The sequence below is a fragment of the Dromiciops gliroides genome, chromosome 5 (assembly GCF_019393635.1).
Source record: "Dromiciops gliroides isolate mDroGli1 chromosome 5, mDroGli1.pri, whole genome shotgun sequence".
NCBI lineage: Eukaryota > Metazoa > Chordata > Mammalia > Microbiotheria > Microbiotheriidae > Dromiciops > Dromiciops gliroides.
In genome coordinates, this window is record NC_057865.1 from 110,919,093 (window position 1) to 110,946,771 (window position 27,679).

At 40.6% G+C, this 27,679-nt stretch overlaps 1 protein-coding gene across 2 annotated transcripts; it reads right to left on the reverse strand.

Annotated features, from left to right (window-relative positions):
• Nucleotides 1-729: 729 nt before the first annotated feature.
• Nucleotides 730-16,184, reverse strand: TMEM140 (transmembrane protein 140). 2 transcript variants are annotated; one of them, XM_043969091.1, is made up of 3 exons: nt 15,875-16,184; nt 13,434-13,552; nt 730-2,906 (listed from the first exon to the last, which is right to left on the reverse strand). In XM_043969091.1, the coding sequence occupies exons 2-3, from the start codon at nt 13,541-13,543 to the stop codon at nt 2,156-2,158; spliced, it is 861 nt and encodes a 286-aa protein (XP_043825026.1). In that variant the 5' UTR covers nt 13,544-13,552; nt 15,875-16,184; the 3' UTR covers nt 730-2,155. The 2 variants fall into 2 exon arrangements, with proteins under 2 accessions (XP_043825026.1, XP_043825027.1); XM_043969092.1 differs by lacking the exon at nt 13,434-13,552.
• Between the last annotated feature and the right edge of the window lie 11,495 nt (nt 16,185-27,679).

The window sequence follows — 27,679 nt, forward strand, 5'->3', positions numbered from 1 at the left end:
AACCATACAATGACCTCTAAGTGTTCAAGTGAAAGGAAGAGTCCATTAATATGATAAACTTCATTTCTGTTTTAAGAAATTGTCATATCCACCTCAACTGTTGGCAATCACCACCCTGATCAGTAGCAGCCATCAAAATCGAGGCAAGACCTCCACCAGCAAAAAACATTACAATTCACTGAAGATTAGTAGCATTTTTTTAAGCAATAAAGTATTTTAAATCAAAGTACATTTCTTAGACATAATACTATTGAGCACTTAATAGACACTACAGTGTAGTATAACTTTTATGGTAGCATAACTTCTATATGCACTAGGAAATTTAAAAAATAATCTTGGGACTTGTTTTATTGTGATGGTCTGGGAACTGAAATTGCAATAATATCTCCAAGGTATACCTGTACAAAGGGCTTAAGCTCTTTTATATTAGGTAGAAATTAATGACAGACTTAATACTTTAAAGAAAAATTTAAGACAAGTGCTCTGATTCCTGCTTTGTATGTGCCTTAGAAAATAACTGCTCTTGCAAGCATATCCTATTCCCAACTAGACTGACAAATTAATACCTCTTGATGGTAGTCCATACCTTTCCCCACATAAAGCTGGCATGTGTTTTAACATGTGCAGAGAAATAGGTTAAGTATTCTTTTTCTAATCTGAATGAACAATCAGAGCCAGTCTCCACATCTGAGAAACCAAAAAATTCATGCAATTTTCTTTATTGTGATGTTTGCTTTATTATGGTGATCTTGAACCAAACCTGCAATATCTTCAAGGTACATACACAGAATAGATATACAGAGTTATACATGACCCTCTAAATATTGGTGACCTAGGAGCACAACCTTTAGGGGTTTCAAGATGTTTTCCTGACCATTATCTCTTTTTTTTACCATTATCTCTTAAAATGGGAGAGTACCCCAAACTTAGGCCTATAGATTCTTTCCTGCCAAATGCTAATTTCACACTATCACAAATAGTGAATAACAAGCAGAAACTAAATAGAAATTGGAGAAGTTACACAGATTAGGATATACCACAAAATTCATAGAGTAATTGAACTCTTCCCCCCCTCCCCCAACCAGATATCTCAGCTCAACCAAGAGAAAGACCCCAGTCTTATTCAAGGAAAATTCCTGTGGGGGTAATCTGGAAATCAGGGTTATGTTGAAGTGCCGTCTTCTGTTGCTTCCCAAAGCCTTCTTTCTCTCCCCAAGAAAGAATAAAGAAGAAAGTACCCTCAAACCCTTCACTTATAGAAATGTGACCTTTTCTTGTATGCCTGAGGAAGAAACAATCATTTTAGGGATCTTTCTAAGTCTTCATTCTTTGGCATATCACCATCAGAACCACTGGGCATCTCTGGATGTGGTGTGTGGGCATAGGTTATGGTAGGGGAAGCACAGGATAAAATGAAAAGGAAATTTGCACGAGTGGCATAAGAGATCATTCCATATTGTTTTCCTAATGCAAAATGAGTAGCCCACTTGCCCCCAGGCTTTAAAAGCCAGGTGAATGATACTTAGTAAAGCATAGAATAGAGCACTAATGTATAGATGCTATCATGCTTCTATCCTTTCCACTGAGAGAAATAGGATTGTCTCCAATTGGAGCCGTAGGTGGATAAGTATGCCCACATTCTCAACATGTGGTCAAGGATCATGGCAAACTTCACTTTCTTCTTTCATCCCTAAATGTGATTTGCCCTTCAAATTCCTTGCCTGTCTTCTTTGTCTTATTGTAAAGGTCCAAGGTCTAAGTGCCTTCCCTGTCTTCCTGCTCCCATATTGCAACCCTTTCAGAGCAAAATTTTATAGGATCTAAGGTTTTCCTGGGGGCAGTGGATAGAGCACTGGGCCTGGAATCAGAAGACTCATCTTCCTGAGTTCAAATCCTGTCTCAGACACTTACTGGCTGTGTGACCCTGGACAAGTCACTTAACCCTGCATGCCTTAGTCTCCTCATCTGTAAAATGAGCTGGAGAAGGAAATGGCAAACCAGTATCTTTGTCAAGAAAACCCCAGATGGGGGTCACAAAGAGTCAGACGTGACTGAAAAATGATGGAACAACAAAAAGATCTTCCCACATCTATTTTTCTATGGTAAAAGGAAGAAAAGACCGAAGAGATAGATGTGGAGAAGAGTTTGTTGAGTTTTACCCACTCCAGCTTTCCTTAGGGGAAAAGGGCAAATAGACGGGGATGTCTCTCTCACATCTCCACCGATCATTGGGAAACTCTGGGTTTCTATCTATTCTGAGTGAGCTTATGGGTGTACAGCTGCTCTCTCTGTAGATGTAGGTCTTCATTCCCTGGGGCTCAGGCATGCTGCTCTCATAACCAAAGGGGTACTTGACAATGATAAAAAGCAGAAGTAGTAGCATGAATTCTGCTCCAATCAGGGATAGAAACTCAGCACCCAGCTTTGAGGGTTGGATCCATTGAGAGGTGTAGAAGAGGAAGAGCAAAAGTCCGCCAAGCAGCAGTCCTGCTGAAGCTCCCAGGAGCACCACTGTCAGATTCCACCTATCTTCGTTACCATAGCACCAGGCCAGTATGAGTGGCAGGGAGGCAAAGAGAGCAAGGACAAAGGCCCCATAGACACCAAATCTCGCCAAGGCAATTCCAGCCTGGGACACCCCCAGCTCTTGTAGCTCGGGGAATTGATGGCACAGGAGAGAATGGGAGCTCTCATTCCACAAGCAGAAGTTGTAGAAGCCAATTTTCATGGTGGGTAGATCAATGAGGTTGCCAGACTTCCAGAGCAGGGCATAGAGTAGCAGGGAAATCACTGTAGTAATGAGGGTAGCAATGCTCAGGGACAGGAAGAACCTACAGCCTTTTGATTTAAGGGTGACCATCTTGATCCCTTCTTCAGCCTTTCTGTGGAGTGACTTTGCTGAGAACCTGAAAGTAAAAACACCAATCAATGCTTGAAATCTTCTGATATGCACACACACTCTCACACTGTGATGTACACAAAGTCTGCAACTTTTCATAAACACAAAGCAAGCTGTTAGCCAGACAATCCACAGACAAGGACTATCAAGAACATCTAGGGTTAGGATTGTCATCATGCCTCAACAGACTGGGTGGCAGGTTTCACAGTGTAAGGGCCACAAGGAGGGCATTTGGCCCAAAGAAATAGGCACAACCCAGCATTCCTTCATTAGAAATTAGCAACATCTCCATTTTACAGAGAAGGGAACTGAGGCTCTGAGAGCTTAAGTAACTCATTAAGAGCCAATAATAATGAGGATTTAAACCTGGGTTTATTATGAATTCCAGTCCAATACTTTTTCCACTATATTCTCAGGACTTTTAGATAATAGACTCCTGATGGCACAGTGGATAAAGTACTGGCCCTGGATTCAGGAGTATCTGAGTTCACATCCGGCTTCAAACACTTGACACTTACTAGCTGTGTGACCTTGGGCAAGTCATTTAACCCTCATTGCCCTGACTCCCCCCCCCCCCAAAGATAATAGACTCCATAGTCATTCCATTTGGGATAATACAAACAATTGCTTCCTGGAATTATTTAAGCTTCCCGTGATGCATACCTTATAAGCCATGGGACTTCAGAGGGAAAAAGGATAATTTCACTCCTCTACTTAAAAGAGCAATTATAGATTAAAGGTGTCTTTAGTAGACAAGGGTTTAAGATGACTCTTAATTGTTAGAGCCAATGGCCTTTTCTCAAACTTCATCCCTTTTGATCTTACTTGACACTGTCAATCAACCTCTCCTTGATACTCTCTTCTCTCTCATTTTTTGGGATACTAGTTCTCCTATGTATCCAACTATTCCTCAGTCTCTTTTGCTGGCTTTTCATCCAGGCCATGTTCACTAATAGTGGGTGCCACAGGCCTCTATCTGGGGCCTTCTTCCCCCTATATTACATCACTTGATTCTACCAACTCCCATGGATTCAATTATTATCTCTATGCTGATGAGTCTCATCCAGCCCTAACAACCTCTTTGCTGACCCCCAGTTTTGAACTTCCAACTGCCTTTCAGACATCTCACCTTGGATGTCTAGTAGACAATTCCACGTGTCCAAAACTGAACTCATTATCTTTTCCCCTAAACCCTACCCCCTCCAAACTTTGCTATTACTATTGAGGGAATCATGATGCCTCATGCTCCCTTGGCTCACAACCTACTGTCATCCTCTTCCCTCTCTCTCATCCCCCCTCCCCTTCCCCCATATTCAATCTGTTGCCAAGGCCTGTCAATTTCACCTTTGCTATATCTCTTTTTTGGGGGGTGGGCAGTGAGGGTTAAGTGACTTGCCCAGGATCACGCAGCTAGTAAGTGTCAAGTGTCTGAGGCGAGATTCAAACTCAGGTCTTCCTGAATCCAGGGCCAGTGCTTTATCCACAGCGCCACCTAGCTGCCCCCTGCGCGCGTGTGCTCATGCGCGCGCGCGCGCGCGCGCACACACACACACACACACACACACTCTCTCTCTGTCTGTCTCTCTCTCTCTCTCTGTCTCTCTCTGTCTCTCTCTCTGGTGAGGCTATTGGGGTTAAGTGACTTGCCTAGAGTCACACAGCTAGTAAGTGTTAAGTGTCTGAGGCCAGATTTGAACTCAGGTCCTCCTGAATCCAAGGCTGGTGCTCTATCCACTGTGCCACCTAGCTGCCCCTGCTATATCTCTTAAATATGTCTCCCTTCTCTCCTCTAGTACTAAATAATAAATAGTTAACATTCATATAGCACTTACTATGTGACAGGTGCTTTAAAATTATTCCATTGATCCTTACAATAATCCTGGGAGGTAAGGGCTATTTCCCCAATTTTACAGATGAGAAAACAGGCAAATAGAGGCTTAGTGACTTTCCTAGGGTTACACAGTTGTCTGAGGTTGGATTTGAACTCAGGTCTTCCTGACTTCCCTCTGTCCACTGCACTTTGGTGCAGCCCTTCATCTCCTCATGCCTGGACTTATGCAGTAACCTCTTTGTGGGGCTTCTTGCCTTAAATCTCTCTCCACTCTAGTCTACCTTCCATTGAGATGCTAAAATGATTTTCCTGGGGCAGCTAGGTGGCGCAGTGGATAGAGCACCGGCCCTGGAGTCAGGAGTACCTGAGTTCAAATCCTGCCTCAGACACTTAACACTTACTAGCTGTGTGACCCTGGGCAAGTCACTCAACCCCAACTGCCTCACTAAGAATAAATAAATAAACAAACAAACAAATAAATAAAAATAAAATAAAATGATTTTCCTAAACTGTAGGGTAACACCCTGCCCCCCCCCCCTTCCCACACACACTGCTACTGCACTCCACCAGCATCAAATACAGAGTTCTTTGGTGCTGATAGCCCTTCATGACCTTCCTGCCCCACAACCTTGCCAGTCTTCCTATCCTCCAGTACATGTGGTCTGTTCTGGTGCCACTCTGTTCTAGTGACACTTTCTGTTCCATGAATAAGAAGTTCTATGTCACAGCTCTGGGCATTTTCTTTTTTTTTTTAGTGAGGCAATTGGGGTTAAGTGACTTGCCCAGGGTCACACAGCTAGTAAATGTTAAGTGTCTGAGGCCGGATTTGAACTCAGGTACTCCTGACTCCAGGGCCGGTGCTCTATCCATTGTGCCATCTAGCTGCCCCAGCTCTGGGCATTTTCTCGGGCTATCTTCTGGGCCTGGAATGCTCTCTGTCTTCCCCTCCACTGCCTAGTTTCCTTGGCATCTATGAAGTCCCAGATATGCTTCTTACTCCCTGTGGGACCCCGAACAAGTCAGATTTATTCTGTGGGCTTCAATGTTTCCATCTATAAAACAGTCTGGAGGAGAGCAACATGGCATAATACAAAGTCAGAAATCTTGCCTTTTTTTTGGTGACAGGGCAGGGGTCAGACCCTGAAGTAAACAACCATGAAGTGGAAATGAAGGGTGAGGCCATTCCTCCTTCTTTCCACTGTCTTTTTAATTTTATTTAATTTTATTTTTTGGGGGGGAGGGCAATGAGGGCTAAGCGACTTGCCCAGAGTCACATAGCTAGTAAGTGTTATCCACTGCGCCACCTAGCTGCCCCTTTCCACTGTCTTTTAATAGATTTGCCTAAAAGGCCCCACACAGTCCCATCTCCCTTATTTCTTCAACAGAAGTGATGGCACATCTTAGCATTTCTTTATCTGTGTGACTTCAGACCCTGCTTAATGTGGCTTTGTAATATTGTTTAGACTTAGCATTTTGCTTCTAACAAACAGGATCACTATCCCCAGCTTTTACTAGCTGTGTGACCTTAGGCCTTTCACTTCACTGGGCTATAGTTTCCTCCTCTAAATGAAAGGGTCAGAATAGGGGGCCTCTCTAAATCTAAGATCCTATGATCCTTCTCTGAGACAGGCTGCAACTCTGAAGCATGATGAGGCAATCGCCAGGAGTGCAGTGCCTTCCAGGTTCTGCCTTTCTCTTCTGTTTCCTGACTTTCCTAGCTGATGCTTTGGGAGAGCTTTAAATTAGAAGCTGAAAGCAAGCCAAATCAAAGTTAAAATGCTCTGGTGAGAGTTCCGGATTGTTTCTCTTGCTATGTCCTTGAATACGGATAGACCCCAGGTCCCAGAAGAACATGGAGTGCAGCCTGGATTAAGAAAGCTTCCTGTTGCCTCTTTCTGTTTGTGTAGAAAAGAAAGTCTGGGTCTTAGAATAAAAACTGTGACTCCCCAGTCACATACCTGACTCTTCAAGATTGCAAATATGCTCTTAAGGAAATAAGTTTCTACTTCCTTAATGTCTCCTCACATGATTGTAAGCAGCACTGGGCATAGAGTAAACACTTCAGGAACACTTGTTTATGCAGGGAGATAACAACGATTTTTCACTGGCCACAGCAGTGGTGGTTTTGTTATTGACAGATAAGCATTATAAAGGTAGGAAAGTAAGCTAAATGGATGGAGAACCATGACCTTTCCTGTTCTGGCTCAAATCATTGGCCTGCTTAACCAGAAATGATTTGGGGAATTTTAATCCTAAGTGAGTTACTTGTCAGGAATAGGGGGTTACAACCTGTACCAAGGTTCGGGCCCAAATAACTGCCAACAGGGAGTTCAATTGGCCTCCAGCTAGCCCTAAAGAAGCAGGGGACAAGTGAGATCCTGCACCCAGAAGCTACCATGAGACCATCCTAGATGCACAGAACAGTGCATAGCAGCTACCACAAAATCTTTATAGTACCTTTCATCTGAGGAACTCAGAGCACCACATCCAAGCAGTTTCCTTTATCTTCAATGACCCCAAGAAGGGAATAGTGGCGAACAGATTATTTTTGCATAGAGGAAGTGAAATAATTTGACATGGGCAAGCAGATATTGGGGGTAGGAGTATCTTGTAAGGTTTCCCCTTTCCATAGCATTTGTTGGGTAGGCAGTGATCAGGGATTTATATAAGTCTGTGGCAGTTGTTGAGTTTCTTTCCCATTATGGTGCTGCCTTGTACCATGGCATCAACCTGACAAAGCAACAATGTCCAACTGGTTGCTCAGATACCATTGGCTTGGCCATTGTCTACCAGAGGGAATGGGGCAAAGCTCCTCATTTCTGCTGGGCTGGCTGTCCAACGTGACCTTACATACTCACTCTACCTTTTTCTGGTCTCTGTGCTATCACTACTTCATATGTGCTACAGTAGCTCTCATACAGTTTGTATTTCAGGTAGGCATGGGGCATCACTCTTATTATTCAGTATATATCAGCAGGTGGAAATGAAGAATGGATTGTGATGGGACTGATGGAAACTGTCCTAAAAGAAAGGAATTAAACGGCAGGCTGATAACCCAACCAGGAGGGCATGTGGAGATCATTTGGGGAATATTCTTTAAAAGTTGGTACCACTGGGGCAGCTAGGTGGCGCAGTGGATAAAGCACTGGCCCTGGATTCAGGAGGACCTGAATTCAAATCCGGCCTCAGACACTTGACACTTACTAGCTGTGTGACCCTGGGCAAGTCACTTAACCCTCATTGCCCTACCCCCCCCCCCCAAAAAAAAAGTCGGTGCCATTGAAATAACTTGAAAGAACATACAGTAATTTTGGCAAGAGCAGAGACAGGCACATGGGGTGGATGAGACTGCTCTTCTTCTAGTATAACATTGTCATCAGAACAACTGCTCAGGCCATTATCCTGGATTTCTGACTATAATATTGTGTTGGGGGCAGGGGCAGTGTGGACTCGTAGGACCCAGAAATGTTATCTTTGCTGCTCTTGTGCATTCTGTATTTAAAGGATTTGGCAGAACAGAAATTTGGAAAAAAAGCTGAAGTGCTGCATTGGGCTGCCATCAGTTGCTGTTCCATGACCGTCTCTCATTCAGTGAACATGAAGACAGAATTTGGGTTCTGTCATTCCTTTCTGCCCTCACATGAGAGAGGCAATATGGCACTTGGCACTGTGAAGAGAGCATTGGACTGGAAATCAGAGGTGCTTTCTAGACCCGGCTACACCATTATAGTTATGCGACCTTGAACAAACAAGTCACCCAACTTCTCTGAAACTCAGTTTACACATCTGTAAAAAATAATATATTTCACCTCAGCCCATTTATCTTCAGCTAATGTCTCATCATGGCAAGGAGGTGGCCTTGGGTCTAGTCAAACTGGACTTCTCTAACACAGGGCACTGTCTCCCATCTCTATGCCTTTGCACCAGCCATTTCAATTGCTTGGAATACATTTATTCCTTAACTCTACTTATAAAGTCCCTTTGTTCTTTTAAGACACAGATCAAGAATAAAAATATAGCTTTTTTTGGTAAGTCAACCACAAATTAATTGAAATAACTTCAACAAAATGACAGGATATAAAATAAATTCATAGAAATCATTAGCATTTTGTATCTTATCAGTAAAACCCACCAGGAAAGTGTAACGATTGGAATAACGGTGGCATGGACATATATTCCATCCACCTATTTTAAGCCTGGCATACTGCATGGACAGTACATATTGCTCAAGTGTGGGAATGCTCATATCCCATCATTTCTCTGTTCTTTTATGGTAACCCCCATAATTATCTCAGGTGTCATGATAAATACAGTGTTGAATTTGGCCTTGACATCTGTTACCAATTATATTAGATTTTCTAATTTCTCATAATGGCATGAGGATAATTAGGCAGATGATGCAAAAAGTGATGAAACAAAGATAAAAATTATTTTTAAAAATTAATATCGCAGCAATTGTCTTCTCAATTATTCTCCATAAGGGGGGACTATAATAATAATAATAATAATATAATTTTAAAGAATGGTTCAATTTTTGTTTTATTATATGTTTCATGTGTAACAACTAAGATTCTGAATTCCCTTAGACATGTTTTTGAGAACTTTCATTGTTTGATTTGATTATTGACAAAGCTATTTTAAAGTTGTGTTAAGCTCAATTTTGTAGGAAATTTTCCTGGCTGATTACCAGCATCCACACATCAACCCCTGAAAAGACTTCCATTCCACGACTACACCTAGAGGACATCTGAGAAAAGACTTTCAGAGACTTTAAATGAACAGTTTTGATTTGTTGCTTTTGTTGTTTTTTTCTCTTTCTGTTATAATACACACCATCTGTAACATGTATTCTCTGCAGAGGCCCTCCCTTTGCAAGACTAATGTCAAAGCGTCGGTTCATGAGGACAAAAAAAAAATCGCCCCTCTGGACAAAACTTTCCTCTCTTCCTTTTCTATATTGTTGTTCACATATTATTAGTTAGCAATAGTTATTATATTCTTTTTACTGTTCTGTCAAGGAAACATTTTGTTTCTTGAGGAACAACAGGGGGGACTGTAATGATTGGAATAACGCCACCTGCTGGATACTTACTGTAGAAGAGTTCTGCCCATGAAGCAAAGGTCTTTGAGGGCAAGACCAGGAGTCTTTTCTTTGGCATCAGGAAGTGACGCGGACTAGTGGGAGGAGGAAGGAAGAGACTGGCGCGCACTCTGACGGTCTTTCCTTTGGACTCTGGTGGAGAGCGGAGCTAGAAATGTGCTCTCCCTTTAATAGATAGGAATCTAGGCCTTTCTCTCTCTTTACCAAAATTCTTATTCTCCTTAATAAATGCTTAAAACTCTAACTCTTGCTAAAGCTTATAATTTATTGGCGACCACTCATTAGATATTTTAGACAGACTAGCTAGAATTTTAGCCCTTAACAAAAGGAAAGAGAAATTCCATTCAAAATAACTACAGAATATATTAAATATGGGAGAGTCCATGACCAGCAAGATGGAGGACTAGACATTTTCTTTGATCTTCACAACCTCTTAAACTTTTACAAAATAGGAATTAGGAAGAGGAGATAAAGCAAGTTCATTTGTTTCTAGGGTCCAGGCCATCAACAACCCAAAGGATGTAACAATTCAGTAAACTAACAGAACAGAAGGCTACTTGTTACTTCCTAATGGGGGAATCACTCAGCCTCCCCTAATCATCACCCACCTGCAACAGGATTACACAAATTGATCCAGTTTTTCATTAGTGCTCCTTTACACCCCACCCCCACCTCCTCCCAGAGCTTCAGAAATCCAAATTGTAGAAACTTGCTCAAGTTGCATTACTGGGTTACAGCAAAGCAACACTGCCACAATAGAGTTCAGCCAGAGAACTGAGAAACAGAGGGAACTGGGGTGGGAAACTGGGTGTGTGGCATTCCCTAAGCCTGAGGGAAAGAGCCTAGCTGGGGCAAACTCTGAACCTTCAGAAGTCATTTGAGACAGAGAGCAAAACTGTTGAGCTGTGAATTGCCTTTTTGACCAAGATGACTTGAAGGTCCAGTACCTAGGTAAAATCACTTGACTTAAACATAAAGGGTGGGGGCAGCTAGGTGGTGCAGTGAATAAAGCACCAGCCTTGGAGTCAGGAGTACCTGAGTTCAAATCCAGCCTCAGACACTTGACCCTTATTAGCTGTGTGACCCTGGGCAAGTCACTTAACCTCAATTGCCTCACCAAAAAGAAAAAAACAAAACAAAACATAAAGGGTGACATAAATAATATAGAGGAGCAAAGAAGACAGGCAACCTTTTCCAACTATGGCTATAGTATAATGGACAATTTTGATTATATAAAATTTAAAATGTTTTGTACAAACAAAAGCAATGTATTTAAAATTAGAAGAAAACTAGTTAATTGGGGAAAATCCTTGTAATAAGTTTTTCTGATAAAGGTTTTATATTCAAGATACACCCAGAATTTATTCAAATTTTCAAAAAAAAAAAAAGATTCATTCCCCAATAGACTAATGGTCAAAGGATGTGAACAGGTAGTTTTCAAAGCAAGGAATCTAAGCTCTAAAAAGCCATTATCAAAATACTGGAAAGACAAGTTAAAACAACTCTGTACTTCCACTGCACATCCAGCACAATGACAAAAATGGAAAATGATTTTGAGGGGTTGTGGGAAAATTCAGAGAGGGTGGTGGAGGGGCTCTAAGGAAGACCAAGAGCTGGAGTTTACAGTCAGCTCAGAGAACAAGGAACATGACTCATTTGTCCTTTGGTGCCAGCAGCATGTAGTTACCCAGATTGCATTATTTGATGATTCATGATGGAGGCAGTAGGAAGAATGAACTGGAGTTAAGTAATTTGTCTGTACAGTAGAGAGGCACAAGGAGGTAGGGAAGAGAAAAGGCAAGACCATCAGAACAAAAGAAGGAAAAAGAAGCTTAAAATGGCTGGATTTTTGCTTGTCCAAGAGGAAACCATTCCTTAGATCAGTCTAAGAGTCTTGAGCTAGATTCATGTGACCACACCAATGCACACATCTGGTTGGTGCCGTGGTTTGGGAGTAGAGAAAAGGAAATGGGTTACATTTCTTCTAACACAAACACCAACCTAAGATACTTGCTGTTCATGTCCCAAAAGTTGTAGTATTATGGAAACACGTAACCCTGATTGTAGTAGATGGTGGCCTTTTGCTCCTCTCCTGAAACTGTAACAGAAATTTGAAACCTTCCCCGAACTTCACATTCACATTCACATTCACAAGATAAAATACTAGGCACATAATTAGAGACTTAGTTTTGAGTTTTAGATGATTTACTTAAGCTCAGATTCAAATTCTGTTTGCCTTTTCCCCTAGCTTTTCATTGGTCCAGTGGCTCTGTTTATTGTGTTGGAGGTAGTCAGTTAACATTGACTGGGCAAGTAACCAAGGTGATAGATTATTGTACTGGTCGCCTTAAGTAGTATGAAGGAAGGAGAAGACAGGGTCTCTGCTTCTGGAATTTAGCATTAGCTGCGTTTTGCAGAATAAATTAAAAAAATAGAGAATATCTATCTGTTCTGTATATGCCAAGTTCTGGTCACAAGCCAGTGCACAGTCAGACTGTTCTGACTGTGATGCTGATTTTATGCACTATTCCACACGGATTCTCAAAAAGACCTTTCATATGCCAAACAAGTAAGACATGTTAATGTCCCAATGTTTAGCTTGTTCCACATTGGTTGTGTTCATAGGCCATTTGTTTTCTTCTAGAAACCACATGAAGAAACAAGACGGTTGGGGGTTTTAGTGAGCTGCAAGCTCAATATGAGTCAGCAGTATGATGTGGAAATGAAAAAAAAAAAACACCACATGATGTTGGAGGCTGTGTTAATAGGAGTATTGTGTCCAGAGTGAGGAAAGGTGATAATTCTGTTTGTCTTCTGTCTTGGTCAGATCTGATCTGGAGTGTTGTGTTTTTTCTGACATCACATTTGTGATGGTGGGAGTTGGTGAAGCAGCAATATATCTAGAGGAAAGCCACCAAGGTGTTTTCAGCCTCTGAAACTGTGCCATAAACAATCAGTTTAAGTAACAGGATGTTGGGTCTAGAGACAAGGTGGGGGGTGGGGTGAATGGGACGGTGTGAGTGAAGTTTGAAAATATTTAGAGATGTCACATGGTTGAGGAATTAGACTTATTCTGCTCATCTGAGAGAAGACCTACCACCAGAGCAAATTGTGGCTCATCACAAGTCTCAGGGGGTTTAGCCAGAATACACGTTCTTTCCAATTTCTGGAATGACCCTGCTTTTTCACTAGCTTGTTAATATATAGACAACCCTGAGAGTGTGGCAAAGGTTCTACAGACTATTCAACATTCCTTCAGTTCAAAGGACATCTTGCGCTTGATAGAAAGCTTCTTATGAATGACCTAAGATATCAAGGCTAAAATGAGGTATAGTCCTTCCAACCTCACCATTACATAGGTTTTTGGGTTTTTTTGCAGGGCAATGAAGGTTAAGTGACTTGCCCAGGGCCACACAGCTAGTAAGTGTCAAGTGTCCAAGGCCAGATTTGAACTCAGGTCCTCCTGAATCCAGGGTCAGTGCTTTATCCACTGTGCCACCTAGCTGCCCCCTCTCACCATTACATATGAAAAAACTTTTTAATCATGGTCACCATCAGAAAATGGAATGGATGGCCTTAGAGAGTATTAACTTTGCATTTACTCGAGTTTTTCCAAGTGGAGATGGCAAGACCAATGATCACATATAGATGGCATTCTTGCTTTGGGTAGGAACTGGTCTACATGATCTCTGAAGTTTCTTCCAACTGTCATTCTGTTATTCTGTGACAAGATTGAGAGAGAAGAGGTAGTTCAAAGGTTATCTAAAAGGGAGTTAATTTTTTGTTGTTATTCAGTCTTTTTTTTTTAGTCATGTCCAACTCTTTGTGACCCCCTTTGGGGTTTTCTTGGCAAAGATACTGGTGTGGTTTGTCATTTTCTTCTCCAGCTGGTACTCTATCCACTGTGTCACCTAGCTGCCAAACTACAAGAAACTTTCTAGTGGCATGCAATAGGATCTGTTGATGGTTTTTTAAAATCACAACTTGGATGAAGACATATATGTAATGCTTATCAAATTTGTGGATGACACATAGCTGAGAAGAATAGCTAATTCACTAGATAACTGAATTTTGAACCAAAATAGACCTCAACAGGAAATAATGATCAGCTGAACCTAACAAGATGGAACCAACCAGAAATAAATGTAAATCACTAAATATTATTATTTTTTTAATTCAGAGGCAAAGGATTCAGGAAAAGGTAGGTTAGTAAGCAATTTTAAGTGAAAAAAATTAATGGGATTTTAATTGACTCTGTTCTTAATGTAAATCATTAGTATGATGTAGCTGTCCCAAAATGCAAATGCAATCTTAGGCTGCATCAATAATGTGTGTGTGTGTGTGTGTGTGTGTGTGTGTGTGTGTATAAATGTACACATATACATAGTTATAAAGCAGGGGAAGTGATAATTCCACTCCAGTCTGCCTTGGTCAGACTACTTTTGAAGTATAGTGTTCAGTTCTGGTTGATACGTCTTAAGAGGAACATTGATTGATAAACTGGGGTTTGTTTTTAATGAATTATGCACTTACTATGTGCTAGGCACTGTGCTAAAGCACTGAGGATACAGAAAGTGAAAGACTCTCTCATCTCAAGGAGTTTATAGTCTAATGCATCATCTAATTTCATCTCATTAAGGGTGGACAAAAATCTCACCATTAAGAGTGGGGCCTATAGGCAGACCCTGCAAAAGCTGTTCCTTATCAGGACATCCCTTTGTCAGATGCTACTTCCCAGCCCTTTCTGTTCCATCCCAGGGAAAGGAAGAATGCCTGGTGCCGAACCCTTGCTGATCATGTGGTTGAGGAAACCTGAAAAGTGATTTATTTTCACAGAAAAGTTGGAGATGCCTGTTGCCCAAGTGGTCAGAGAACATGTCAATTGGTCGGGTGTTATTCAGGAAGGCTGAAGTAAGTGACCTTTGAACTAGTTTTAAAGGATGTAAGTTATTAACAAAGAGAAGAAGGAAGGTGCTCAATATTGTTATTGTTTGTCCTTCATTCTCTCTTTTCTTTTTCTTTTTTTCTTTTTTTTTACAGGGCAATCAGGGTTAAGTGACTTGCCCAGAGTCACACAGCTAGTAAGTGTCAAGTGTCTGAGTCCAGCTAAGTATAGAGAAAGGCATCATTAACCAGAAGGCTGACCAAAAAGTGAAAATGCATATATGCCTGCATGTGAATAGGCATGCATAAACAGTATACGTACCCACATACAGACACATGTACATAACACAGTTATGTGCACACAAGCATGTTTTATAATACACCTATGTGTACGTGGGGGAGTATATACACGTAAACATTTCGATATTTTTTTCTTCCAGTGAATTCTACTTAATGAAAGAGTGAGAAAAGTTGTTGGATAAATAGCTTATATTAAATATGGATCTGATTTGCATACTAGTTGCGAGAAATGAAATAATGCTCAATAAATTAACTTCTATAAAAGCAAAAGCCTAATAAGAGCCCTGCATTCTTAGCAACAGAAATGCCAGAACTTTTCTGGATTTCTTCTGAAGCTGCTTCATCAATACTAAAACAAATCTGGATGAACTCAGATTCTTGCCTCAAAATGCATTTCTTTGGGTTAATAGCTAGCGATCTTTTCTATCTCTTATCTCTACTTGAACTGATGCAAGTTAGTGATTTCTTTTCCTCATCTCTGTTACAATCAATGCAAACAGTACTAAAGCTGTTACCGAGAAGATATTTATTAAATTCACATATTTGACTACCTTTTTTTTTTTTGCACCATACCCTCTAAATATGAAACGGGAGGCCAAAAAGAAGTGATCTTGGGAAGGATAGGGATGGTGGTGGGGGGGTTGTAGTGAGGAAAAAGGGAAGGTAGAAGGGTTCAACAAAACAGAGGAAATAAGGAATGTTCACAGATAGATTAAACTGCCAATTGCTGAATTTATCCCCAACTTCTTACCCTAACCCACCATCACAGCATGTTAAATGATCCTGGAATAAGTAAAATTGCCTTTAGAAGAAGAGCTTGATAGATATATCTGAGAAAGTTTGGTGGGTGGGTACTTACATCACAGTCATGGTGCCAAACCAGCAAGAAAATCCAGAGTGTGAACTAAAAGTCTTAAATGCTTGAGTTCCTGGTTGAGGTGAGCCAGTTTAAACTTTGCTTGCTTCTGCTGTCTTGTAATTAACTCTAATATATTCCTCCCGATATCTGATGTAAACAGCTTGATTTCACTTTCATTCTTATATAACTATCCTTTGCTTCGTAGCTGGGGATTTCTCAGAAGCAAACTTGGTAAACAACCTCTTGCACATTTTCTGAAAAGGCTCATGAGGTTTCCATGTTAACTAAATTGTGGTGATCAGGTTTAGGAAGTCTGGGCAAAGTGCTGTAATCGTTCCAAGACCGAGGTCTATTGTACTCAGCTGTTTAAGCATTAGGATGTTACATATCAAAATAAAACCGTCAGCCAGGTCTTGTGGGGGAGGGGGAACAGCTTATCATAGCACAGAGCCAAAGAATTATTTTTCTTTATGATCAGAAACTTGAACAAGGTTAGGCTTGTGAGTAGAAATTCTCTGGAAACACTGCTACATCTTTTACACCATTTTTGTTTTTCACAGAAGCAGGGATTCTTTGATTTGCTATATAAAAATAAATACTCTGCCCTCTCCCTGTGGGACTATGTAAAACTACTGACATATTACAATGACTAGAAGCAACCCTTGTAATGTCAGTGGCAAAATCTGATTTTTACTAGAGGCAAAGCAGCAAATATGGGTACCTCCTAGTGAAGCAAAAGAGAACAAAACAAAGGGGGAATCGAGTATTTCTTTTTCAGTTATTGGCCCTTATTGAGAACCAGGCCAGGGTGGTGTCAATTTAGGATTAGTTGAACTTAGTGCTACAGGAGAAAAGGCACAAAGGCATAAAAAGTCAGGAGAAATGAGTTTGAATCCTAGTTTCAATAGTTGTTAGCTTGCTTTTATGACCCTAAACAAGTCACTTTCTCTCTCTACCTCAGTTTTTCATCTGTAAAAAAGGGGGAAATGATACTTGCATTGCTTACCTCACTTGGTTATCATGAGGAGATCACTTTTTAAACTTTAAAGTACTATTAAAAGATGAACTCTTACTATTAATATTGTTGTTGATGGTATTTCTGTTGACAGTATTCTGATCTCTTCAAGCCCTAGAACAGGAAATAACACGATGATACAAAGTTGCCCAGACTATGCCTGGTGGTGGGGTGGGTGAGTCCATCAGGACGAGGGAGTTCTTGGCCAGAACTGTGTAGGAGAAGAGGCTGAATTACATTTGGGAAGTTGTAATGTATTTTCGATGGTGTTGGGTGTCATAAAAACCATTTTTTTTTTAACAAGAATCTTCTAGGAGGCAGCAGGATTGGGAGCAACTTTCATCATAGCAACAGATGACAATTCAGGTCCCACTTCTGATACATATTGGCCTTGTGTTTCTGGATTAGCCACTAACTTCCCAGTGCTCTAAGTGACTCTTTAAGATTATACATTGTGGAGCAGCTATGGGTATGCATTGGCAGAGTGGGATTTCCTCACTGGGAGTTATCATATGCCAGTAAAAATCTCAGGTACAGACTTCTGCCTAGGGCAGCATGTTAGAACCCAGAGGAATCCAGAGCCTGCACCAAACATATCAGTAAAATTCTGAAAATAAAACAGAAGGAACAATGACCAAGAAAACCAAGGAGAAATGGGTATGAACTACACTATCCAGTTGAGGACCACACAAGGAGGAAACAAGAAGGACCGCACTAGGAGGAATCCATGGAAGCTATAAACAGAGATGAGCCAGGGTCATGGGAAGGTATAGTAGGCAAGTAGCCCAGACTCACAGCAAGAGAAAGGGCCAGACTAGTGCTTGCACAGCTCAGGCCTGATCCAGTACTCAGGCAGTCTATGCCCAACTCAGAACCCAGGCAGTTCATACCTGAACAAGTCTCCAAATTGGACTCTGGAAATAGAATGGGCCAAACTGAAAGTAATGAATCCAAAAAACTAGAAATATTAAAACAAAATCAAAAGCCTTAAAAAGAAAAATAACAAAATGCAAGATACTTCCTATCAAAAACAACTGATCTAGAAAACAGTTCAGAAAAAATATCTAAGATTCACTGGGTTACCTAAGAATATTGACTAATAAAAGTATGGATTCCATCTCTCAAGAAATAACAAGGGAAGACTTCACAGATTTATTAGAAGCAGAGGACAAAGTGAAAATAAAAAGAATCCATTGCCTTTTCAGGGGGCAGATCCAAGATGGTGGAGGAGAGGCTATGACTCCCACAAGCTCCCGATAAACCTATTCACTCACTCCCAAATAATGCCATAAAAAGAATCCATAGAAATAATTCCTGTAAGAAATCCCAAAATGAAAATTCATAAGAATGTCACTGCTTAAATTCAGAGTTTCCAGACTAAAGAAAAAATACTACAAGCTTCCAGAAAGGATAGAAAGCAAAATCCAACAATATGCTCTTTCCAATAAAAATACTTGAAACATAAGATTCACACAGAGTTAAATTAAGAGATTAGAGCAAAATTTATTATGCTTCAGGCGAACAACCAACCATCCCCCCAAAAAGCCCCAGGGATAACAATAATGGGCCCTGATAATGTGACAATAAAAATAGACACAATTAAAGTAGATAAACAAAACTACGTTCTCCTAAAAGAGACCATATAAAATGAATCAATATGATATACCAGAGTATATACACTGAATAACACAGCATCCAAATTATTAAAGAAACAGGAAATCAAATTGCAAGGAGAAATAGTAAAACAATGACAGTGGGATATTTCAATGTACCTTTTCTAGCCTTAGACAAATCTAACAGAAAGATAAATAAGAAAGAAGTTACATCACCAGATCTCTGGTTAGTTCTCTACTGCGCACATGACTGTGTATTAAGGTATAAGGAAGCAGCTAGGTGGCTCCGTGGATAGAGCACTGGGCCTGGAGTCAGGAAGAACTGAGTTCAAATCCAGCCTCAGATGCCTACTAGTTGTGAGACCCTGGGCAAGTCACTTAGCCTCTGTTCAGTGGAGAAGGAAATAGCAAACCACTCTAGTATCTTTGCCAAGAAAATCCCATTGAGGTCATGAAAAATCAGATATGACTAAATGACTAAACAACAACCAGAATCATAAAGCCAGTATGAGTCAGAGAAGAACTTGAACCTAGACCTTCTTGCATCCTATGTGGGCTCTCTATCCACTTCATCATATCTACATGTTTTTTATAAGCATATCCATTACAGGTGAGCCAAACCCAAATATACACTCAGGTTTATACAATGTATCACTGATACATTATAGCTCTATTTTATGCATTTGCCAGTCAAAATATCTTCTTCTATGGAAAAAGGAAGAGTGTGGCATATAATATATGACATATATTATCCATTCCTTTTTATACTTACCTGTTATAACAATGATGTAGATTATGGTGGCAGTGAGCATTGGAAATCTGAATTATGGGTTTATTTTTGTTAAAGAAGACCCTCTTTTCAGGTGATCTGAGCCTTAAGAGGGGTGATATGAACTATGGGTTGGCACATTGACTTAAAACACATTCATTTTCCTTTATTCCAAAATGGGGATAAAATACCTTTTATATTATTTTGAATAATACTGGGAATGAGGAAAATTACTTTTATACTATTATGTTAATAACCAATTATTAATTTGTGAGCTGTCCTTTTTCCTCCTATTTTTGTCAAGACCCCAATCCTCAAAAGACCAGTCAGTTTCTGAAGGGTATGACCAAGTAATGTCCTAGCCCCCAAGGTATCTGTTCCTTAACTGCCCCACCCAAAAGAGGCCTTGGCTTTTGTACCTTATAAACAGAAGCCAAACTCAGCTGGTTGACACTATCCAACCAAAGAGATCCTGCTGGGGCCCCCAAATTGCCAGAGGGGGCTTGAAATTCATTACTAGGCTTTGTTTTCTCCCTTGTAAATGATGAAGTAATCAAGAGGGGCTGAGGACTCTTAGCCCACCCCCTTATTAAGCCCACTTTCTCATTAAATGTCTACCAATTAGGGTTGCCTTTTTCTTATCTGTAGAGGTCCCAATAAAATGCAGTGAGGAAAACAGATGTGCATTTAAGGTGCTCTAAGACTGCCTCTTTTATCTTTGGTTACCAAGAGAGACCTCTTACCATTAATTAATTTATTATTAGCCAGCCTACTTAATAAATTGATCTTTGAATACCTGGAACTTTGTCTCTTGGAATTTTATTTGTGACAAGAAGGAAGGAAAGAAAGAACGGAGGAAGGTGGAAGAAGACTTGAGGCAGGGAGACCAAGTAGAGAGCTGTTATGGTGATCCAGGGAATAAAGTTATTAAGACTTATACCAGGGTGATGACAGTGTGAGTGGAGAGAAGGGGACTGTGTGACTAGGAGGATGGTGGTGTTCTTGGCAGTTGTTGGTATTTGTCCTTTGTTCTTGAAAAGGACCATGACATTAGGAGGTGATGTAATGACTTGCAGTGAATTGGATTTAAGTGAGGGAGGGCTGTGTAAAGTCACCAACCTCACTCTCTCCTCTAGAGCCATCTGGGTCCAGTGGGCAAGATATACATCAGGACCACTGGAGATGGCCATGGATGTTTAAGGCAATTGGGGTTAAGTGACTTGCCCAAGGTCACACAGCTAGTAAGTGTCTGAGATGAGATTTGAACTCAGGTCCTCCCAACTTCAGGGCCAGTGCTCTATCTACTGTGCCACCTAGCTGCCCACTTGGCAGTAATAAGGATGTTTAGGAGAGGGAATGGTTTTGGGGGAAATGATGAGTTTTGTTTTGGACATTTTGAATTTTAAATGCATCCAATTTGAGATGTCCAAAAGGCAGCTATGTGAGATTGGAGCTTTGGAGAGAGATTAAGGTTGGATTTATAGATCTGATTCATCTGTATAGAGATAATTGAATCCATTGGAAATGATGAGATCACTAAGTGAAATAGTATAAAGGGAGAAGAGACACAGACGTTGGGGTACACCCATTGTTAATGGATGTGCTCTGAAGATCCAACAAAGAGGTCTGAGAAAGACCTCTTGAGAAGGAGTGGTCAGACAGGTAGGAAGAGAATCTGGAGAAAGCAGTATTATGGAAGCCTAGAGGAGAAAGTATCAAAAAGGAGGTGATTAATAGTGTCAAAGGCTGCAGAGAGGTTAAGAAGAATCGGGATTGAGAAAAGGCTATTAGATTTGGCAATGAAGACATTATTGGAGACTTTGGAGAGAGTACTTTCATTTGAATGATGAGGTGGAAGTCAAATTGCAGGGGGTTTACAAGAGGTGAGAGGAAAGGAGGCAGCAACTGTAGATGGATTTCTCCAAGAGGTGATCTTTCTCTTTCCCCAAATGTCCATAGAACACTTTTGTTCAGTTATTTCCCTTGTTCTGTTACATTCTCCCTTGTATAATGATTGCTTTTGTGCATGTTCTATTTCCTCAGTAAGATCTCTGAGGCCATGGGCCTGTCATTTATCATCATCATACATTCCTAGTATGAGAGGCATCATGGCATAGTGTACAGAGAAGAAGCCTTGAAGTAAGGAAGTTAGGATGAAATCTATTTTCTGATATATACCAGCAGTGTAACTACCACAAAGTCATTTAATTTCAGTACACCAGCTAACTCTAATTCTCCAATTTGGAGAACAGTTGTTGAGCTGCATCAATGAAAGGATTTTCCATACTAGCAGTTCCTGATACACATTCATTCTCTCCTCTCACCTCTCCCCCAAATCCCCAGAAACTAAAATAGTGTCTTGCATAGAATAGAAACCTAATTATTGTCTATTGCATTACATTGAATTCTTTTACTTAAAAGTGAAAACTAATCTAACATCTGGAAGAAGCATTTTGGAAAGAAGACTGGATTTGCAATCAGAACACAGTCTGAAGTAATCTATTCCACTTATTACTTGTATATACTTTTTTTTTGGTGGGGCAGTGAGGGTTAAGTGACTTGTCCAGGGTCACACAGCTAGTAAGTGTCAAGTATCTGAGGTCATATTTGAACTCAGGTCCTCCTGAATCCAGAGCCAGTGCTTTATCCACTGTGCCACCTAGCTGCCCCACTTGTATATACCTTTGGGCAAATCATTTCACCTCTCTGGGCTTGGCTTTCCTTATCTGGATGAAAGAGGCACACATAGGTGTTCCCAGTTTCAGGCCCACAGCAAAGAGGCAAGGGTGCTGTGACCTACTTTAGAAAGTGTCAGGAACTTGGATTTCCAAAGAGTCTTGTCCTTTGACTAAGAGTTTCATCAGTTGGTAAGTTGAAAAAAAAGAGAGAAGTGGAGACTGGGAAAAATGAGAACCTGTCTCAGCATCTAGGGAGTACTGGGGTGTTCCTGATCCATTGTGAGATGGAGAAGGGAGAGCTAGGGAGCAGGGGGAGGGGAGGGGATTCAGATATTTATCAAGCACCTATTATGTGCCTAGGCACTGTGCTAAGTGATTTACAAATATCTCATGTGGTCCTCACAACAACCCTGGCAGATAGGTGCTGATACCATCCAGAATTTATAGTTGTGGAAACTGAGGCAAATAGAGGTTAAGTGACTTGCCCATAGTCACACGGCTAATAAGTGTCTGAGGTCCAATATGAACTCAGGTCTTCCTGATAGGCTTAACTCGGAGTGGAGAGAAGGAAGGTGGTGAATGTAGAGCAATTGTTAGGGAGTCCTTGAATCCAGTGGTTCCAACAGTGTCCCAATCCTGCTAAAGCTGAGATAAGAGGCTTCAGCAGATTCCAATGTACCTTGGCAGGTTATCAGATCTCCATTCTGACCAATGGGAACAGACTAAAGAGAACAATGGTTGGTGGTTCCCTCTGTCTCTGGACACTGAAGGACAGTTTTCATATAGCCTTTTTTTCCCCCAGAAAATTTCTCTTCTATATACCAGATGTAGAAGATTGTGCTCACTAGTGTATGGGGGATGGAGAAGAATTCTATTGCTTGATTTCCTTTTTTCAAGCCCCCCCCCCATTATCCATTCCTTATTTCCACCCCTTTAAACCCAATACCCACAACTTCTCATTCTAAAGCTAACACCTCTTCCACTATGTTCTCTGAAAAGCCTTTTTCATTACGTAACAAACTAGATTTCATCTTAAACCCATTCCTTTCTTATTCCCTCCATCTTTTTGTGTCCATTGGGATTTGGCTCCCTCCTGATGACACAGCTTCTCTCACTCCCCTTTCATATCCCCCAACATGCTGATAGTTAGATTACACACTTCTTGCTCCTCATTGCCCCTTCCATTTTCTCCTTTTACCACCATCTCTTGGTAACCTCATTCAATCCACTCAAAATTCAAGATTATGGTAGCTGTTGTCTACAGACCTCCAGAACACTGTCCTTTCTTCTTCAACAAGTCCAGTGACTGGCTCAGGCTTCTCTCCTCCCCAACTCCTGTCCTCATACTAGGAGACATCAACATACATATCGATATGCCCTCAAACACTCTAACCTCACAATCTTCAATTTACTAATTTCCTATGACCTTCGTACCTCTATCCCACCATAGCTACACAAAGAGATGGTTATACCCTTGATCTTGCCACCACCTAGAAGTGTTCCACATCCATGTTAATGAATGCTGAAATTCCTTTATTTGATCATAATTTGTTTTCATTCCATCTCTCCCTTCCAACTCTAATCTCCATTCTTCCCAGGCCATCATTCCTATACCAGCTATACTCTTCTCTTTTCCCCATCTGGACCCCTTGGTAAAGGGCTAGACACTCACTAGCTGTGTGACCCTGGACAATGTAGCAAATAAAATAATTACAAGAGACACAATTTGGGGTAAATTATAATCAACGTATCAATCACTAGTGGTAAGAGACTGACAAAATGGCTCTTTAACCTCTCATCATTCAAAGTGGCCATGTGGATACTTCTTCAGGTTTTTATCCCTTTTGTATAAGAGGTGGTCCATTAAATAGCCATCAGACCTAACTGGTTCCTAATTGATGGTGGATTACATTAAGATGAAGGCCTGAGAATCTTTTGGATTTGGGACAATATCTATATAAGAGAATCAATTTAGAGAATGTAGATCCCACCTAGGCTGAGCCAAGCCTGCTAGCTTCCACCGGGCTGTGGTCTGGTGTAGGACAAGTGAGTCTAAATCTGCAAGTCTTACAAAGGTGTGGACTAAATTATAGCATTAATAAGAAAGGGGAGAGGGATCTGAAGTTGATTATTGATAATAATTTCTCACAACCCGCCCATTTGATTCTAATTGAGAGACAATCTCCTCAATGAATCACTAAATGATATTAATTATATACTTAAAGGGTCTTAACTATGGGGCTTATGATGGATAACTATGTTAAGGGAAAAAAAGGGAAAGATAGCAGCACTTTGACAAAATCAAAGGGGGCAGTGGGTCCCCCTTTTTCCAGGGCAATGAGGGTTAAGTGACTTGCCCATGGTCACACAGCTAGTATGTGTCAAGTGTCTGAGGGTAGATTTGAACTCAGGTCCTCCTGAATCCAGGGCTGGTGCTTTATCCACTGTGCTACCTAGTTGCCCCCCAAAGTGGATGTCTCTCCAAAACATTTGCAAAATAGACCACAAGTTATGCCGATATTCCCTTCCTTAACACAGAACTGAGACAATTGTGATATTAACTAAATAAGAGATTAATATCCTGGTTTCACAAATCTTTCCATCATTTACCCAATTATCCTCATACAATTATGAGAAATTAAAGGACCTTATCTTATACAGAAATATATAGCTAGTAATAGATATCAAGGCCAAATACTTAATTTTCAGTTTTTTGGAATATAGAAAGGATCAAAATTCCAGGCCAAATAGCTCAAATCTCATACCTGCATCTCACCATATTAACACAGATGTTATCCAGTATTAACCTAAGAGATAAAAATCCAATATTGTGGGGCAGCTAGATGGCTCAGTGGATAGAGCACCGGCCCTGGATTCAGGAGTACCTGAGTTCAAATATGGCCTCAGACACTTAACACTTACTAGCTGTGTGACCCTGGGCAAGTCACTTAACCCCAATTGCCTTACTAAAAAAAAAAATCCAATATTGTATTCATACTGATCATATGACAATTACAGAAATTTGCTGTAGAAGAAGAGGGACAAAGCAATTCCAGGTAAAAATTATATAGATAGCCAATTGCATTGAGCCAGGCCCAAAGTTAGCTAGGTGGGATATTTTTCCATTTCAAGAAATGTCATGGTGGGGAAATTGAATCAGGAGAGTCCTACCTCAGCCCTTGCCAAAAGTAATTCTCCCAGCCTTTCTTGTGACAACTCCACCTGCAGTTTTATTCATATGAAACCCCAGGGGGCTGCTGGCATCATGGAACATTGACTCATACAAATACACCTCGAGTCAGATTCAAAATGATATCAGTTAACAGTCCCATAATGGTTTTTGTTTTGTTTTGTTTTGTTTTTGTTTTTGCAGGGCAATGAGGGTTAAGTGACTTGCCCAGGGTCACACAGCTAGTTAAGTGTCAAGTGTCTGAGACTGGATTTGAACTCAGACCCTCCTGAATCTAAGGCCAGTGCTTTATCCACTGTGCCACCTAGCTACCTCCCATAATGTTTTACATATCAAATTCCCATAATCAAAGCTTCAGGTTGATTTAACTATTGAAGATAACAATGATAACAAAGAATGTGAATTAGCTTCTTGACTTAGGATATAGCTACAACATACAATCTTTCCAGATATAATTCCATAAGTACATAATTACAAATCATACATAAATTATATGCTAATTGTGAATAATCAGCAACATTATTCATTTGTGCATACTTTTCATCAGTATATTAATGATTAAATTTACATGACCTTAGAAATCAATTTAATTTGTAAATGGACCCCTTGGATCTATAAGCTAAGTCTATAAAAGCATTAACACAATCATGATCAGTAGTGCGTACCAGCAAAAATTTCTCTCTTGGCAAAAGCCTAGAACATATGCTAGCACAACAGCTACAGCACAATTTTAAATTTCATTTATTTATTTATTTTTTGCAGGGCAATGAGGGTTAAGTGACTTGCCCAGAGTCACACAGCTAGTAAGTATCAAGTGTCTGAGGCCGGATTTGAACTCAGGTCTTCCTGAGCCACCTAACTTCCCTCTGCAACACAATTTAAAATAAATAACAATCCCCAGGATAATAAGGGCCCATTTAACTAAAACTACTAAGAGACCAGACCCCTCTAACCAAGTGAACCATGAAGAGGGGTCCTACCATTATCAGTTATCCCATGTGTTTCTTTCACAGTTTGCTGAGTGTCATTCATAATTCTCTGAAGCTTATGGACATTTGTAACAATCTCCCCATACCTATTAATGTAGGCACAACAGGACTGATTAATGAAAGCATAAACTCCCCTGGAAGCAGCAGTGAGAAGGTCTAAAGCCCATTGATTCTGCAGGACTGTTTTTGCTAAAGAGTCAGTCTCTTCCTGGAGGGAGATGATAGCTTTGGATGTCTGAGCCATGGCTTGAGTTGTATCTCAAGCTGACCTCTCAATCTCAGCACAAATGTTTCTAATTGAGTCAATTACTGCCATCATTCCCAATTTTGGGGCAATGGCCCTAAAGAATCTTTGTTTGGTGTGGGAGGTGGCTACAGCATTGGGTCTGGATCTCTTTTTGTTGTACATGCCACCAGGCACCCAAATTTCTAGCACTTTTATATTTAGGCCTATATAGAGTGGTCAAGTACTTATCCAAGGGGAGCCATATGGGCAATCCCACATGTATTGTACCAACCTGGGAGAAGGGAGGAGTAAGATGATGTATTACAAATATAAAATTGTCCTGCAGTCACCAATCCCCATGGATATTCTAGGCTTAATGGTGAATGAACAGTTATGGTTGGAAAATTATGTTTTGAAAGTCTCTGCCATCAGATCTAGAGTGGTAGGCTTTAGCACATGTGAGTGTTGTCAGAGAATGGAAAGATGAGACTGCATCTTACACAATCTCTAATGTATGTAGTAGCTCCTGGGCTCTTCTCTTTCTTAACATATATGTCAAAAATAGGAAGAGGTTTAGTAAGTGGGAGTGAGGAGATCCAATACCTGTAAGTCACCTTGGATGACATTAAATTCAGCTGAAAATTGGACATTTTTGAGAGGTTTAAAAGTTACTGGGACTGGTCATGACCATTTATGTGGTTTCCAATTATTACTAGTAATTTCACAAAAGACAAAAGCAAAAGAGGCAAATGGCCTGTTTGCTCATGTGTAGTTGCTTCCTTGACTTGTAATGTTGCAATGTTTCATTTGGATGAATAGGAATAGATACTTAGGAGATAATGGAGCTCTGATGGAGCTGGTGGCAGATCCATCACCCATGAGGCCCACTGGCTCTGAATTTATGTAAAGTATATCCCATGTGACTTTGGAGTCTAATAATAGCATTATCCTTTGTCCAACTGAAAAACAGGGACCTGAAGAGAGCACCACAGGTAATAAGACTAGAATTAAAATAACACTGAGTAATTGTATCATGTACACAAGTGAGGAAGCAATTTTAAGCTTCATTGAGTGTCTATTAATTATGAGTAATGCTGAATATCTGGAGTTAAAAGACAGAAGTATTATGTGTCAGAGACTGGTACAAGCTTTATACAGGAACAATGAATCTAAGAGTCCTTTTCTCTGATCTTGATGGCAGTCAGAGTTGTCAGCAACACCCAGAACAGACCTTCCCATGTAGGATGAGCCCCTCTAGTTGACTGAAAATTTTTGATGTATACCCTGTCTCCTGGGTTTAAATCACACAGTGAGAAGACCAAAGG